The 16748-nt window shown below is 39.2% G+C and overlaps 1 protein-coding gene across 14 annotated transcripts in view; it reads right to left on the bottom strand.

Moving 5' to 3' along the window:
* The window catches only part of SNAP91 (synaptosome associated protein 91), a 139880-nt gene extending 125919 nt beyond the window's left edge, over window positions 1-13961 (bottom strand). For 5 of the 14 annotated variants that reach the window (XM_072832190.1, XM_072832192.1, XM_072832195.1 and 2 more), the window contains exons 1-2: window positions 12942-13136; window positions 12428-12587 (exon numbers count right to left, since the gene is read on the bottom strand). In XM_072832190.1, coding sequence (XP_072688291.1) covers window positions 12428-12557 — 130 coding nt within the window. In that variant the 5' untranslated portion in view covers window positions 12558-12587; window positions 12942-13136. Of the gene's footprint in view, window positions 1-12427; window positions 12588-12941; window positions 13141-13381; window positions 13538-13575; window positions 13696-13806 lie in introns of those variants that run through there. The other 9 variants (XM_072832185.1, XM_072832194.1, XM_072832189.1 and 6 more) reach the window with 7 other exon arrangements.
* Between the last annotated feature and the right edge of the window lie 2787 nt (window positions 13962-16748).

Here is a 16748-nt window from a genome sequence, read left to right as displayed (position 1 = left end):
TACAGCTATGTACATTAAGCAATGTAATGTTTCTTTTGTTTTCCTTCAATATTACATTTCTATGGCTTTCAAAACCTTGAGAGAAAATGGATCAAGTTTAACTCCTTGCTCTTCTGAAAGGTTAGCAAGTAAATGTAAAATCTTTGAAGAAAAAGTTTTTAAGAACCAAAAAAAAGTCTAAAATTTGGGAAATATGAAATCTGTAATAAAAAAATCATTCAGCAAATGTTTACCCAAATATACTGCCATGCTATGTTTGGTGTCAGGGATAAGGCAACCTCAATGAAACTGCAGGCTAAAGGAAAAAAATTCCACTAAACAAGATCCCACTACAACCCCATGAGTGTGATATGACAGGGATACATGTCCTGAGAAGGAATGACTAAAGCTAAGTTTTAGAAATGAGATTTTTAAAATATAAGAGCCCAGAAGTAATACAGAGGATAGTGAACCTAATGAATGTCAAAGTTTCTCAGAAAGGAACTGTGGTGTGTATGGGGAGTGGAAGAAGAGGAAAGAATGGTGGATAGGAAGCAGGTTGCTTCCATTTCTAGCATACAGAAAAAAACATATCTGATAATTTAGATAAATATTACTGGCATCCTTCCACTTATCTGGGTGAACTCACAAGAAAATAAAACTGATGCTCCAGCCCAAAACATAAAGAGGATGCGGAAAAACACATGGTAAAGTGATACGGAAGAGAAAACTCCTTGAGGCCAAGTGTTAATCTGAGTGGCCGGAAGGCTTAGATTTTAAGAGCCCTATGGGGAACAGAAAACAAGTTCTTTGAGACTAGCAAGGTGGTTAAGTTGGAATAAAGACCTTTACAGAAAGCTGGGACCCTCAAAGAGTTACTACCTTTGTAAAACCAGGAGAAAAAAACAAAAACAAAAGAGAACACTTTGCTGCAAAGGAAGTCAACAGAAAGGCTTGTCCCACTTAGTCTAGGTTTTGGGGAAATGAAGGGGAAGAAAAGAAATCTTTAGGGCTTTTGTAATCATAGAAATCCCCCTGCCCAAGTTTGTGACTCATATTAGGCTACAAATTAATACTCTTCTATTCAAGACTTTCAGAGCCATATGTGTTTCAGAATTAACGACTCCAGATTTTACAAAAGTAATATGGTACATACACCATACATTAAGTAACACCCCAGTCTAATCTGGACAGCATTCTACGATACAACAATATTTCTATAGTTCAACATACAAACTTTCACGGTACATAGTACGGATTTTGCTACCAAGTGATTTACAAAAAAGGATTTTGGTCTTCTGAGCTTTTCAGACTTTGTAATTATGGACCTAGACCTGCCCTAGATGGGAAACTCCAATAGCAGAAATCAACTTAAGGTGCCCCCAGGACAGTAGCACTTGTGGAATCTGATAGAAGCAAATACAAGTCTCTCTAGGTTATCCTCAGTTTTCAGGACTACCTCAGATGAAGTCCAAAATGACAAACACATGAGGAAACATTTCGTGATTGAGGGTCAGGCAAAGATCATAGCAAACAAAGAGGTTCATGTAATGGATCTATGAAATACAGAACGTGAAATGAGTTGTGTTTCAAATGGTGAAGAAACAAAAGAGGAACTAAAAAATGTAAGAAATAGGTCATCCCCAAAAAAGAGCAAATCTGAAAAACTTCAAAAATGAAAAATATTAAGGAATGAAATTAAAAACCAAGGATGAGTAAAAGCAGAAAAGACATGGCTAAAGAGAGAATTAACTAGAACATATCTGGAAAACAAAGCATGCTAAACAGTGAATAAAGCATCTGAAATGACAAAGAGTAGATTTAGAGATACAAGGATATGATCTGAAAGTTTAGTGTATATATAATCATATTTGAAGGCAACAAAAAAGAAAATGGGTATAGGCCACAATCAGTAATAAAACAGACTGAGAATTTCCCAGCTCTGATAAAAGAAATGAATTTTCAGATTCAGGGAACCCAACAAGTCCCAAAGAGGATAAATAAAAGAAAGCTATATCTAAGAGGAAGGAAAGCTTCCAAATTCATTCTATGAGGCCAGCATTACTCTCATATGAAAACCAGATAAAAACACTACTAATGAAAAGAATTATAGGCCTGTATCTCTGATGAACACAGATGCAAAAATCCTCAACAAAATATTACCAATCCAAATCTAACAATACATTAAAAAGTCATTCACTACAATCAAGTGGGATTTGTTCCTGGGATGCAAAGGTGGTTCAATATTCACAAATCAATCAATATGATATATCACATCAAAAAGTATAAATACCATATGATTATTTCAATAGATGCAAAAAAAGCCTTTGACAAAGTACAGCATCCATTCATGATAAAAATTCTCAACAAAGCAGTTTTAGAGAGAACATCCCTCAACATAATAAAGGCCATATATGAAAATCACAGCTAATATATTCAATGGCGAAAAATGGAGAACTTTACCCCTACGATCAGGAACAAGATCATCCCCACTCTTACCACTTTATTTAGCATAGTACTGAAAGTCCTAGCTGCAATAATCAATACGAGCATCCAAACCAGCAAGGAAGAAGTAAAACTTTCACTAGTTTAAGATGACATGATACTATATATAGAAAACCCTAAAAACTCCATCAAAAAACTACTAAAACTGATAAATGAATTAAGTAAGGTCACAGGATACAAAATCAATATATTGAAATCTATTGTATTTCTATGCAGTAATAATGAAGTAGCAGAAAGAGGAATTAAGAAAATAATTCCATTTGCAATTATACAAATAATTAAGTGCCTAGAAATAAACTTAACCAAGGAAGTAAAAGACCTGTACTCTGAAAAGTATAAAATGCAGATGAAAGAAATTCAAGATGACACAAAGCACTAGAAAGACATTCCATGCTCATGGATTTGAAGAATACTGTTAAAATTTCTGTACTACCCAGAGAAATCTATAGATTTAATGTAATCCCTATCAAAATACCAACAGGATTTTTCACAGAACTAGAACAAACAATCCTAAAATATATATAGATCCATTTAAAAAAAACCCAAATAGCCAAAGCATCTTGAAAAACAAGTATAAAACTGAGGGTATCACAACCCAGATATGAAGATATATTACAAAGCTGTAGTAATTAAACAGTATGGTACAGGTACAAAAACAGACACATAGATCAATGGAACAGAATCAACCAGAAATAAACCCACAAATATATCGCCAATTAATCAACAAAGGAGGCAAGAATATGCAATAAGAAAACGACAGTCTCTTCAATAAATGATGTTGGGAACACTGGACTGCTACATGCAAAAGAATGAAGCTATCTTACACCATACACTAAAAATAAATTCAAAATGGATTAATAGACCTAAATGTGAGACATGAGGTCATAAAAATCCTAGAAGAAAGCATGGGTAGTAATTTCTCTGACATCCATCAATCATAGTGATATTTTTCTAAATGTGTCTCCTGAGGCAAAGGAAATAAAAGCAAAAATAAACTACTGGAACATCAAAATAAAAATCTTCTGCACAGTGAAGGAAACAACAAAACTAAAAGACAACCTACTGCAAGGGAGCAGATATTTGGAAATGACATATCCAGTAAAAGGTTAGTATCCAAAATACATAAAGAATTTACATAACACTAAAAAAGACCAATAATCCAATTAAAGAAATAGAGACATGAACAGGTATTTCTCTAAAGAAGACATATAGTTGGCCAATAAATATGTGAGAATCTGCTCAACATCACTTATCATTAGGGAAATGCAAATCAAAACCATAGTGGATATCACCTCATGCCTGTCAGAACAACTAAAGCCCAAAACACAAGAAACAATAAGTGTTGGTGAGGATGTGGAGAAAAAGGAACTCTCTTGCACTGTTGGTGGGAATATAAACTGGTATAGTCACTATACAAAACAATAAGGACATTCCCTAAAAATAAAAAGTAAACTACCATATCATCTAGTAATTCCACTACTGGGTAATTATTCAAAGAATATGAAAACACTAATTCAAAAGACATATGAACCCCGATGTTTACTGCAGCATTATTTACAATAGCCAAATTATGGAAATTGCCCAAGTATCTACTGATAGATAAATGGAAAAGAAGATGTGGTATATATACACACAATGGAATTACTCAGCCATAAAAAATAACAAAATCTTGCCATTTGCAACAACATGCATGGATGGATCTAGAGGGTATAATGCTAAAATAAATAAGTCAGTCAGAGAAAGACAAATATCATATGATTTCACTTATATATGGAATTTAAGAAACAAAACAAAGAACAACAACATAAAAGATAAACCAAAAAATAGGCTTTTAACTATAGAGAACAAACTGGTGGTTACCAGAGGGGAGATGGGCGTGGGGGATGGATGAAATAGATGAAGAGGGTTAACAGTACACTTATGATGAGCATTGAGTAATGTCTACAAGTGTTGAACCACTATCTTGTACATGTGAAACTAATATAACACGAGTATATTAACTATACTGAAATTAAAATTAAAAAAATCAGAAAGCTACATCTACACACTCATATACTACAGAAGGACAAAACAAACAAGATTATAAAAGCTGTCACAAAATAGGATTACCTAAAGGCAGGTAGACTCATAGATAAAGTCTTAAAAGGAATAACAGAAGCCAAAAGAGTGAAATTATCTTCAAAGAAAAAATAATTGTCAATCTAGATTTGTGTATATAAACTCTTCTTCAAAAATATGCACAAAAAAGTTTTTTTTTTTTAGACAAAATCAAAGTTGACAACTAAAGAGCCTCACTGAAGGAGCTTCAAATGGATACAGTTCAGGAAAACCCTAGGCATAATGAAGAAATGGTGAAAAAAGAAGTCGAGGAGGATTTACTGACATAAACATTGCCTGTATCGAACAACGTCTAGTTTGGGGGGTTAAGATTATGTTAGAATTAAAATACCAGACAACATAGCATGTAAGAAAGAAGTGGGTGAATGGAGTAGTTTCTAAGTTTCTTTTCTTTGGGAGGAAATAAAAAGATACTGTTCTACTTTAGAATTTAAGTAGGCAGATTAAATTTTTAAAAGTGATCACTAAAAAAACAGAAATAATATGTTTTAAGCTTCCAAACTATAGACAGAGAAAGCTGGAATTAATGTAAAGACTGAAGCAACTGAAAGCAGGAAGCAAAAAACGTGCATGGAGAAGTGGTAAGGGCAAATCACTAATGAACATATCTGTTGTTACAGTGGTGGTAACAGCAGTAACGGTACTAGTAGGGGCAACAATAGCACCAACTACTAGTGCAATTGTACCAGTAATGGTTAACAGTAACAGTGATAGTAATAAGCTTATGTTCCTTGCACATTTGTGTGTCAAGTTCTGGACTAGGTATTTTCCATGTGTTGTCTCATTTATTCCTCACCAAAGATAAGGGAGGTACTATTACTAATCTTCATTTTACAAATGAGGTTTATTATGGGGCATCTGGGTGGCTCAGTCGACTGTCTTCGACTCAGGTCATGATTCCAGGGTCCTGGAATTGAGCCTTACATCCAGCTCCCTACTCAGTGGGGAGCCTCCTTTTCTCTCTCTGTCTCTGTCTCTTTCTCTCTCTCTCTCTGCCACTCCTCTCCATCCTACTTGTGTACGCATTCTCTTTCAAATAAAATCTTTAAAAACAAAACAAAAACCGAAAAAAACAAACAACAAAAAACCCACAAATGAGGTCATCACTGATCTAAAGCAAAGCATAAATAATTAAGAAGGAGATTTCAGAGTTTTTAACAACTGAGCGCTCACTGGATGTGAGAGATGAGGGATAACTCTTAAAGTACTGGCTTTGGCCAGTTGGGTTGGCAATGCTTGGCACCTAATAGCAATCCTATTATTTCATGCACATATTAAGCCAAAGACACAGAATATCCGAAGAAGGGTAGACTTGTGTTTGTTTTCTTTGGGTGGTGAACTTCTGTCTCAATAAGCTTGGGTCTGAAAGAAAAACAAGGGACAACAGGTTGGTTGCTGGAAGAGGTCAGAGTCCAAGGAGAGTTGCGTATAGGTGGCTTTGTTTTAAATGGAGATACGTGAAAATGGTTATAAGAGAGAGAGAAGAAGAGATTAAAATACAGATGACAAAATAACTGATATAGAAAGGAAGAGAGTTATAATTTAAAATACAAGTGCTAACCCTGGGAGAATAATGATCAGGCCAAAAAGCAAAACCACAAGAAGCAAAGATGCATCTTTCTTTCTTGAGAAACCAGGAGTGGCATATCACAAAATTCTTTGGGAAACATTAGATCCTTCTTAAAGATGTGTAATAGAGGACGTTTATATATATATGTGCAGACCCTCACACATTTGGAACAAATAAAGAATGAGCAAGAACCCAGCTGTAATACGGCTGTGGGCTTCAGGGCACAATTCTCTCTCTGGCTTGTTCTTTCACCCAGCTGCTACTAGGAAGACTCCATCACGTCCCATAGGTCATCATGCAATTGACACTGGGTATGCCATTCTACTATTCTCCCCTTTACAAGGAACAAAACATAGAGCACATTACATAAACACCTAAGAAAAAACAGACAGCCAACATTTCCCTTTATAAGCAATGTTTCTCTATAAAGAGAAAAAATTGCCAACAAGGCAGAACTGAAGAATGTGGCAAGAAATGTGACTTTTCAAATTATTTAACTGAACTATGATTATATTTAAAGGCTCAGTCAGTAGCAACTGGCTCAGGAGTTGAGTCACTTAAAATACAACTCTGTAAGAAAAGCATCCTAGGTCCTCGGGGAAGAGGGTTATATGTCACTTCTGACCTTCTTTACCAAGTTATTGAAACCTAGATAAGCTCCAAGAACACCCTATCCTAGCATCAATCAATCTGAAAAGAGGAGGTAAGATATTTAAAGGGTATTTATTTGTGAAAAGCTAAGAGATGGATCCATAGCAACTAAGTGCACATATTAAATTACAAGTAAGACTTCAGCAGCCATTTATTAAACATTAAAACTCATATGGCAATGTACCAAAAATCAAGATTTTAATCTAAAATGCTATAAGCTAATATAGCAATTAAGATATGAATTTACCCATAGTTTTATATTTTTTCCATATATTCAATTTTTACAATATGTAAAAAATTGATTTGAATTACCAATTTTATACTAGTTCTAAGAAAGTATATGCTAACCACACTGATCACCAATATCTAAAGTGACCCAAACAGAATTAACATTATACCACATAAAAAGATATCCCTGAAAATATGGAAGTAAAAAGATCCAGAAAAAAAATCCTTATTGTTCCACTAGCTGATATAAAGCCTGTTTAATTATTTTAAGTCATTTCTAAAGCATGCTCCATGCTATTTACCTGAGACTCTTTGCCACTCTTCTGCTTCATCTGCTCCTGCCAACCCCTGAACCTCACAGGATCTCTCTGCCCCACCTCCTATTATGCTGAGTGTCATCTGGGAACGTCACAGGACCATACAGACTGGACCCCTTAAAGATTTGCTGTTATCAATCAATGATCATCTACTCGAATGCTTTTTCAAAAGTGTATTTCCCCCAGCTCTTCTAAACTGCCTAAAAAATACTATCTCTATCTCCATGCTTGGGCTCAGTCTTCTGGTGAAATCATTAAGAAGAACAGAGCATGCCTTGGAATAGAAAAATGAGAGGGTATATTTAGTTGATAACAAATAGTGAAATGAGAACTAGAATAAAAGCAAAATGTATTTACAACAAATTAGCACACTTCTTATGCTGAAATTTACTCTAGTGGTCAGCAAACTTTTATACATTGATCCAATTAATTTTATTCAATAATCTTTGCCTGCTTTCTGGATCTGTGTAATATAGAAAGCTTTATTAAGTTATCACAAATATAGATATGGTATCAACTGAATTAGTGTGCAAATTGCATTTCTATAAATCAAAATATATTTTATTTATCCTAAGCAAGCTTAGTTATAGCCAATATATTTATTTTAATTAACTAATTTATTTAAATTTAGGGTTAAATTTTCATTCTGTTGACAAAATGTCTTGCTAATTTGCAGGTACTTTATGAATAAAATTAAAGCAGCAGGAATTTTGTGGTAACTTGCCAATATTTGCCTTGAGTCAAAACAGAGACCGTATCTCCCATTTCTTTTACCATAATATTTCTAATGAGAAATAGAATCTTATTTTTTAAATATTTATTTATTTATTTAGAGAGCAAGTGAACAGGGGGAGGGGCACAGAGAGAATGTCGAGCTGACTCCCTGCTGAGTGCGGAGCCTGACTGACATCAGGCTCAATCTCACTGCCCTGAGTTCACAACCTGAGCTGAAACCAAGAGTTTTGCCCAACCAACTGAGCCACTCAGGTGCCCTAAATATTTGGGAGGATAGGAATCATTTATAAAATGCCAGTCAGTATCTCTCAAAATATGATTTAGAACTTGAATCATTTGCTTATTATGTGGCATAAGTTCATTATTAAAAACCCTCAAGAGATTTAGAATGGGGAAAAATTGCATTACTGATAACTAATTTGGCTTTTCATGAGGTTTGGTGTGATATTAACAGTAATGTCTATGTCTGAATTTTGATAAAGATGTTTTAGTTTAACAACATAGCATATATAAAAATTGTTGGTAAAAGCTCTTAACAGAAGCGAATCCTATACTAGAACTGTCTAACTTTCCAAGTTTCTCCCTGCAGGTATTACATTGGATTGACTCTATTTTTTGGTTGCTCTGTAACTGTGACACAGCACTTGGGTAGATATTAGGTTCCTTACTGGATCTTACCCCTTTATTTGATTTGGGCTATCCTTTAGGCCATCAACTACAAAACAGAAAAGGAAAAGCAACTGAAATGTACGATAGTTGTAACCAAGGTAAATACTTGCTGAATCCTGGATGTTTTATGCGTTACCAAATAGGTACACAAAGTTACAGGGAAAAGGAACAAGGATGTGCAGGTGGCCCCAGAAAAATTAATGTCAAATTAACTTTGGTCAGGTGTTTATTAATTTTCATGTGCTAGCAGCAACATTATTATAGCAAAGTATGGAATAAAAGTTTTACATAATCCAAAAGTACCTTAAGATATATAATCATTTAGAATATTAAAAATATTCTATTTTATTTTAAATTTATTTTAAATTTAATATGTAACTGGCGATTGTGGTAAAGCTTTTCTGAATATATTTTTCCTCTAAGAAACTTACTGTTATTGAAAAGAAGGGGAAAAAAAATCTGAGACTGTATGTCTGGAGTTTATCTCTACCTTTTCACCGCATATAATTCTGTCCCCAGATGTTACCAAATCATTCCTGTAAACATTTAAATCATATATCATTAAGCATAATTTCATAAATCCCAAGAATTAAGTAATTTTCCTTGTCTATCAACCTACAGAGAAAAAGAATTATCTTTTAAACCAGAATTATCTTTTAACCATTCAGTTAACTCAATATCTGAAAAATCACAAAACCATAAACTCAAATCTTATAATCTTCCAACGTAAATTCCAAACTAAAAAGTTATACACCAATCAAATTAAAAGTTTAAATTTTTTTGTCTCAAATCCCCAACTCTACATTGTGCTCTTTTCCTCTCAACTACTATTTAATATTTTTAAAACTAAAACATTACTTAAGAATGCTTCATTGCCTATAGGGAAACTTAGTTATATGTCTGCATGTTCTAATAATAGGTATGATTCACTTTTATAACTGGTGTGTTACTGAAAACCTGTGAATAAATTACTAAGTTAGTCTACTGTTATTTAAAAGAACTTCACAAGGAATTCCAAGAAAGATGCCCTCTTACAACACATATAAATACAACAATACTTGTATTTTCAAATTTTCCATATAATTTTTTTTCTTAAAATAGGACGCATCAGTAATGCAAATAGCTGTCTTTCCAAATTCTGCCCTAAGGTTGGTTTTAAATGCAGTTAATTTATTTTATTACTTATTCAAAAAGTAAAATGTTAAAAAGAAAAACTAATACTGAAAAGTGCTTGTCTCTTGCTCATTTTTTTAAGTGACCAAATTTAAAATTCTCCATGTATATTACAGAGATTGCAATAAGGTCATGGGTTGTGTTGCTTGATTTCACACAAAGCCATACAAACAGGATGAGTATTTTGGAGATTAAACCATTCAGGCTAATACTTTTCTTTTTTTCCACACCCAATAGAAAATATTACTAAATAAAAACCAGACAACAGGTAAGTGCAGTGGTTAAAAGCTGTGAAAGTTAATTACCTTCCCTGAACCTGTTAAGCAGCAATAAATTAATAGTGTAAAAGCCCAGTGCCTGGCATATAGTAACTGCTCAATAAATGTTTAGCCGTTATGATTTTTTATTCACATTAATAATTCAATACCAATTCCTGCTTCATCTGCTTGCTAAACACAGAATCTCCCCCTTATGTTCCATATCTTCAAATTCCCCCACTCACTAAATCATTCTGGAGATTCCCACCTTGAAAATTTTTAAAAGACCATCCTGATCTAAAATATTAAAGCGACTAAAAATTTAGATATGGAAGAGTGAGTCTTTATCTGAATGATGTTTTAATGAAATGCTCAAACCTGTGAATGTTCTATGAAATGTATCGATATGTTGATCTAAGATTTTCATAGCACTTAGCAAATCCATAACCTATAGCTTTTTTATTAAAAGCATTTGCTAGACTAACACATACCTTTAAGACATGAGTCATCTTTCCAGAGTTGGGGAAACTGATGGAAAGATGGCTCAATGATTCAGCATGCTGCAGCAAAATGAGCTGGTCATGAATTTATAATTTCCACTTCTGTTAGGTGCCCTGGCCTTGATGGCCTCTTCCATCCTGTACTGCATATATAACCCATGATACCATAATCAACAAATTTTGTTAAAAATTCCCTCAGGAAAGGAGTAATGGTATTTTCCCCTCAGACAAGCGTCTAGAAGCAAAATTATTCAATTTTATGGCACAACAGCCTCACATGGCTGGATAAGCCTTACAATGTCCAGCTGTAAGCTTCATCAAGCTATGCTTGCACAGACAATAGGACTAAAGTCAATTCTAACACTAGTGCCATTTTCTCAGCTGCACATGGGGGGAAGACCCAAAGCAAAAGAAACCCAGAAAACGGGCAAGGGAAGTCAGATGGGGAATAGGTATGGCTATACTTTGTGTACCTTCTTTTTTTTTTTTTTTAAGATTTTATTTATTTATTCCTGAGAGACACATACACAGACAAAGACATAGAAAGAGGGAGAAGCAGGCTCCCTGTGGGGAGCCTGACGCAGGACTGGATCCCAAGACCCCAGGATCACTACCTGAGCCAAAGGCAGACGCTCAACCACTGAGCCACCCAGGTGCCCTACACTTTGTGTCTCTTATGCCAACACTGATCTTTACCAACAGGCATCATAAAACAAAGTAGGTGCTAACCAGGCCAAAAAAGACTGCATAGCAACTATGGAACATACTCTGATGTAGCCTTCCCTATAAAGAACCTCACTACCTAAAGCCAGGGAAAGCCTTTCTCTAAGTCCCTATTTTTCCTTCAACAACAAAATATTTACTATGTTCATCAAATGCTAAATTTACATCAGAAATACATAGATTCCAAACTGGAATAAAGCCCTTTTCCATCAAATAACCAATAAAAAGAAAAAGCATCATGAATGAAATATTTTCTTGTAAAAGTGCACCATCTCGAATGCTGAGAAAGCACATCCATTTTGTGACCACAGCATAGTCACTCTGCCCAGCAGTTTCTGAGAAAGGGACAAAGAAGTGTGCCAGGATGTGTAAAATGAAATCGCCATGATCTCTGAAGTCCCATTTCCTCACTCAATAGCTTGAATTTATTTTAGTTTGTTGTGGTTACATACAACATACACTCACACACCCACACTCACACATGAAATCTCAGCAGCCACACTGAAAAAGAAAACACTATTTTAAAACTATCCAAAAATGCATTTGGAAAACTAGGGTGACAAGTTTGACCTTTTATGATTTCATCTTTCTCATTCTTTTTTTTTTGGGGGGGGGGGGGCAGGGGTGTATGACTGTATAACCTCTAATTTCCTGTAACGTGGACAAAGGGGTGGGGTGAGGAGCAAAAAAAAAAAAAAAAAAAAAGTGAGAAGTGCCTAATCCAGAATGTACATGTTCTCAGTATTTTATAATATTAACACATATTTTTTTTTTCTTCCACCAAGACCTCAGAGGTCAACAGGAGAAAAAAAAATGGCTCATACACAAGGTTTCAGGGTTGACCCCAGGCAACACCTCCACGTCTGGAGATTTCGAGCTCAGGGGCAGCCCAGCTGGGAGTTCTGCAAGCTGCAGCATTATCGACAGCAAGCCCAGGCCGCACGCCGGCATCCAGGGCGCCTCTGCCGTGCGCATGTCCCACTTATATAAAAAGATGCTTACAGTCCAGGTGCTTTTTCTTGGGGCCCATCACTTCATGAGTGGTGGCTTTGCAGACCGCTCTCGCAACAGCGGAGCCTGTCACGCTGTACTGAGCGGCGGCGATCCGATCCGTGAGCGTTTGGCCCGACATCTTCTCCGGCCACGTCTATCACCTCCTCTTCTGCGGGGAAAGAAGGGGAGATGGTCCTGCTTTACACCCGCAGACCCTGCCCTGCGAGGACCCCGGCCTTGCCTCCTCCAGCCGCACGGCGGCTCCCTTCTCCTCCGTCCCCGCCCTGGCACCACCTCCAGGAGCCGGGGCGCGCCAAGCCCCGCCGGCGGGACGCGATCTGGGGGGTCTCCCGCAAGAGCAGGTCCGTCAGGGCCCCAGGCTCGAGACACCGTCCCGGAGGTCCCACGCGCCCAGCCGCCCCCGCCCCCGCCGCACCCCCCGGGCAGTCGGCACTTCGCTCGCAACCCGATCCCCGCGGTGCGTCGGGGTTATTCCCCGGGCGCCGCGCCCCCCGGTGCCCACCTCTCGCGGGCCCGCCGCCGCGGGGTAGGATCGGACGCCCGAGCCCCGAGCGTCTCCCTCGTCCTCCTCCTCGCGCTGCTGCGGCAGTGGGCTCGTCCTCCCTCGGGCGCGGTGGAGATTAGCCTAGCATTGCGCCATATTCTGCCCTCGCCTCCCCTTCCTGCCTCGCCGCCGCCGAGGCCCTCCGCCCGAGTCCCCTCCCCGCGCCCCCGATCCCCGCCGCAGGGGCCGCCCCGGGGGCTCTGCGGAGGCGCCCGAGTCTCCGGGCGCCTCGCCCTTCCCGGGGCTGACAGCCCGGCCCAGCCCCCCGCCCGCACCCGAGCGCGCCGCGGAGCTGTCACCGGCCGCTGCCCTTCTCGGCGCCCTAGGATTATCCTCCCCGGATCCGCGCGCTGCCCCGGCGCGGGGGAGGGGGCCGAGCCGCGGCCGCGGGTACTCACCCCGCCCCAGGAGCGGCGCCTCCCGCCGCAGGATGCGCGGACCCGGCCGCCCAAGGAAGCCGCGCCGGGTGGGTGTGTGCGGCCGCGCGCGGACCCGGTGCCCCGGGGCGAGATGCCTCCAGCCCCAGCCCGGCCCCCCCGCCCGCAGCTCCGGGGTCCCCGCGCCCGCCGCTCGTGAGCGCAGGAGCCTGTACCCGCCCGCCGCCGCCGCCGCCGCCGCCGCCTCCGCCAGCGCTGCCGCGTCCCTCTAGCGATCCGCGCCGCGTTCCCATCCCCGCCCCCACCTCAGCTGTGGCTGCTCCAACGAGTCAGGTGACGGCGGCGGACTAACCCGGGCGAGCTCTCCGCCGAGCGCCTCGCGGCCCCCTCCCAGCTACTCACCCGCGCCCCCCCCCCCCCCCCCGCCCCGGGGACCGCCGGCTTACAGGCAAGGGGGCGCCGCGCGCGAGCATCCCCGGCCGGCGCGAGACGAGAAGGAGGAGGCGGGCTGGCAGGGAGGCCGACGCCCACCAGCCAACCCTCCGCCGGCGAGACCCGCACCCGGCGCGCAGTGCGTGCGCGCGCACCCAGCACACCTGCCCGGCTGCTGCGGGCTCCGTGCAGGGCGGCGGGGGCGTGGGAGCTCGGCTGCCCGGGCTCGCGGGGGCCGCGGGGAAGGCCCGGGGCGGCCAGGGCGTCGTCGCGCGCGGCCCGGCAAAGCGCAGCCCTCGCTCCTCGACGTTCTGTCTCTGACTCGGAGGCAGCGGCGGCCGGGAAGGGCAGGGCGATCTAAACGTCAGACCCCTCGGGCCAACCTCGCCGTTACCTGTGCCTCCGCCTCGAGGCCTTGGAGCTCCTCTACTTGTTTCAGTTACGCTTGGAAGCCGGGGTGGGCAGGTAATTCCAGCCACTTTGATCTTAAATGGATGCAGAGGTCGGCCGCAAGCGCGAATAATGAACAAAGCCATCAATCAGTCAAGGCCCAGATTATATTCACAGTGATTATTTGGGTGTGTAGGGAAAGCTCTTTGTGTCTTTGAAAAGTAACGTCTACCAGTTAAATATAATGTTTGAATGTCTTGGGTATATTTCAGTTGCATACATGAATTTCTAAACAGGGTTAATAGTTTCACGTGTTCACCTTTTCGAAGACTTACTTCTTGTAATCTTGAAAAACTTTGACATTCTCAGAGTAGAATCAAGATCAGAACTTAAGCTGTGAATTTTCTTGACATTCTTTTTTCTGGCTACAGGTGGCCTCTATTGGACCTTAAGGGCTTAAAATGTCTGCCTATAGGTATCAAGGTTTTGTGGTGTACTGCTTTTACCTGTTAGAGTGTTCGTTATGAAGTCATGATTTTCTAACTTTGGGGACTGATTCTAGCATTAATTAAAAGTGGGCTGAGTAAAGAAAGATAGCTTAAGACCACCATTCCTCGGTTTCAGATACTGTTCTTACCGTGGTCTAGCAGTAGAAAACCTAGATATTTATCTAAGTCAAATAAAGAGACATTTCCATTTTTAAAAAATGCACCCAAATTTGAATGGCCCCAAATTGAAAGAAACCCAACTGCTCTTCTGCTGGCAAGGGGTAAACAAAATGTGGTCTGTCCACACAATGGAACGCTACTAAGGAATAACAAAGAACAAACTAACAACAGTGGATGAAAATGCGTTTTGCTAAATCAAAGAAGCCCACACACCGAATGCTACATGTTGTGATCCCATTTATATAATATTTTGAAAAAAGGATAAACTATAGAGTAAGAAAGCATATCAGATGTCAGGAGTGGAGGGAAGAGACTGACCACAAAGGGACAGAAGGTAACTTGTTGGAGTGATGCAAATGTTCTACATCATAACAGTGATGATTACACAACCCCATATATTCTCAGAACTTATCAATTTCTACACTTAAAATTGGTGAATTTTATTGTATGTAAATTATATCTTAATAAATCTGATAAAAAGAGCTCCATTGGCAATATTAACATCATACAAAGTAGACTTCAGAGTAAGGAATATTAGTAGGGATAAAGAGGCACATTTCATAATGATAAAACTTCATCAAGCATATGTAACAATCCTACATGTTTATATACCCAGGAACAGAGCTTCAAAATAAGCTAAAAAAAAAAAAAACCTAAGAGCTTTAAAAGGAGAAATAGACGCATCTACAATTATATTTGAGGATTTCAACATTCCTAGTAATTGACAGAACAGGTAGATAGAAAATCAGTAGAGTATGGATGGCTTGAAATAACCATATAAACATTTGACCTAATTGACATTTATAAAGAACTCCACCCAACAACGGTAGGATATATTCTTTTCAAGAACATATGGAACATTCACCAGGATAGACTACAGTCCGGGCCACAAAGCTAGTCTCATAAACTTAAAAGAATTACAGTCATGCAAACTATATTCTCTTACTACTGTGGAAATCAACTAAAAATAAATAACAGATACCTGTGAATCCCTAAATATTTGATAACTGAACAACACATTCTAAATAATCCATGGGCCTAACTTTCCCATGGGAAAATTTACTTTGGAAGTGAATGATAATGAAAACGCAACATATCAAAATTTGTAGGATGCAGATAAAGAAGTGATTAGAAGGAATTTAGAGGATGCAAATGCTTGTAGTCAGAATGTAGAAAGACCTAAAAGTAACTATGTAAGTTTCAATCTTAAAAAGCTAGAAAAAGAACAAATGAAATTCAGCATGAGGAGAAAGAAGGAAAAAATAAAAATAAGAGTAAAAATCAGTGAACAAACAAATAAATAATAGATAAATCAATGAAACCAAGAGCTGTTAAAAAAAAAAAAGAAATTGATCAAGGACAATATTATTAGCCAGACTAATCAAAGAAAGAAGGAGATGACATAAATTTTCAATGATAGGAATGAAAGGCAGAATAGATCCCACAGACATTAAGAGGATAAGAGAACATTATGAACAGCATTATGCAGATAAGTTAGACAATTTTCATGAAATAAGGAAATAGTGTAGAATAGTGATTCTCCAGCAGTCCAAAAGTAATGCCATGTCACATATATTGCTATTAGTTAAGAGGTTTGGAGCAAGTAACATGTTTCTAGTAATGGTCAAAATAATATAGTCTGTGAGTAATTTCTTTTCAAAATTAAATTGGAGTAGATTCATGGTCAATCCTATAATAGTGTGAAATTACATGTAGTTATTTAAGTACAGCACTGTGAAGTATGGGAAGCCATAGTCTGTCTCTGATGTACGACGCATGTTGCTGGTGCTATGCACGGGAGGGTATTCCATTCATGGACATCCTTCTGTCATGGATAGTTGTAGAAAAATATTTGAAAATCTGCAAACTATAAAAGCGTCACATACAAATTAGTAAAT

Source organism: Canis lupus, chromosome 7 (assembly GCF_048164855.1).
Source record: "Canis lupus baileyi chromosome 7, mCanLup2.hap1, whole genome shotgun sequence".
Taxonomy (NCBI): Eukaryota; Metazoa; Chordata; class Mammalia; order Carnivora; family Canidae; genus Canis; species Canis lupus.
The sequence above is the reverse complement of the archived record's forward strand: the minus strand, read 5'-3'. Positions and strand labels throughout refer to the sequence as shown.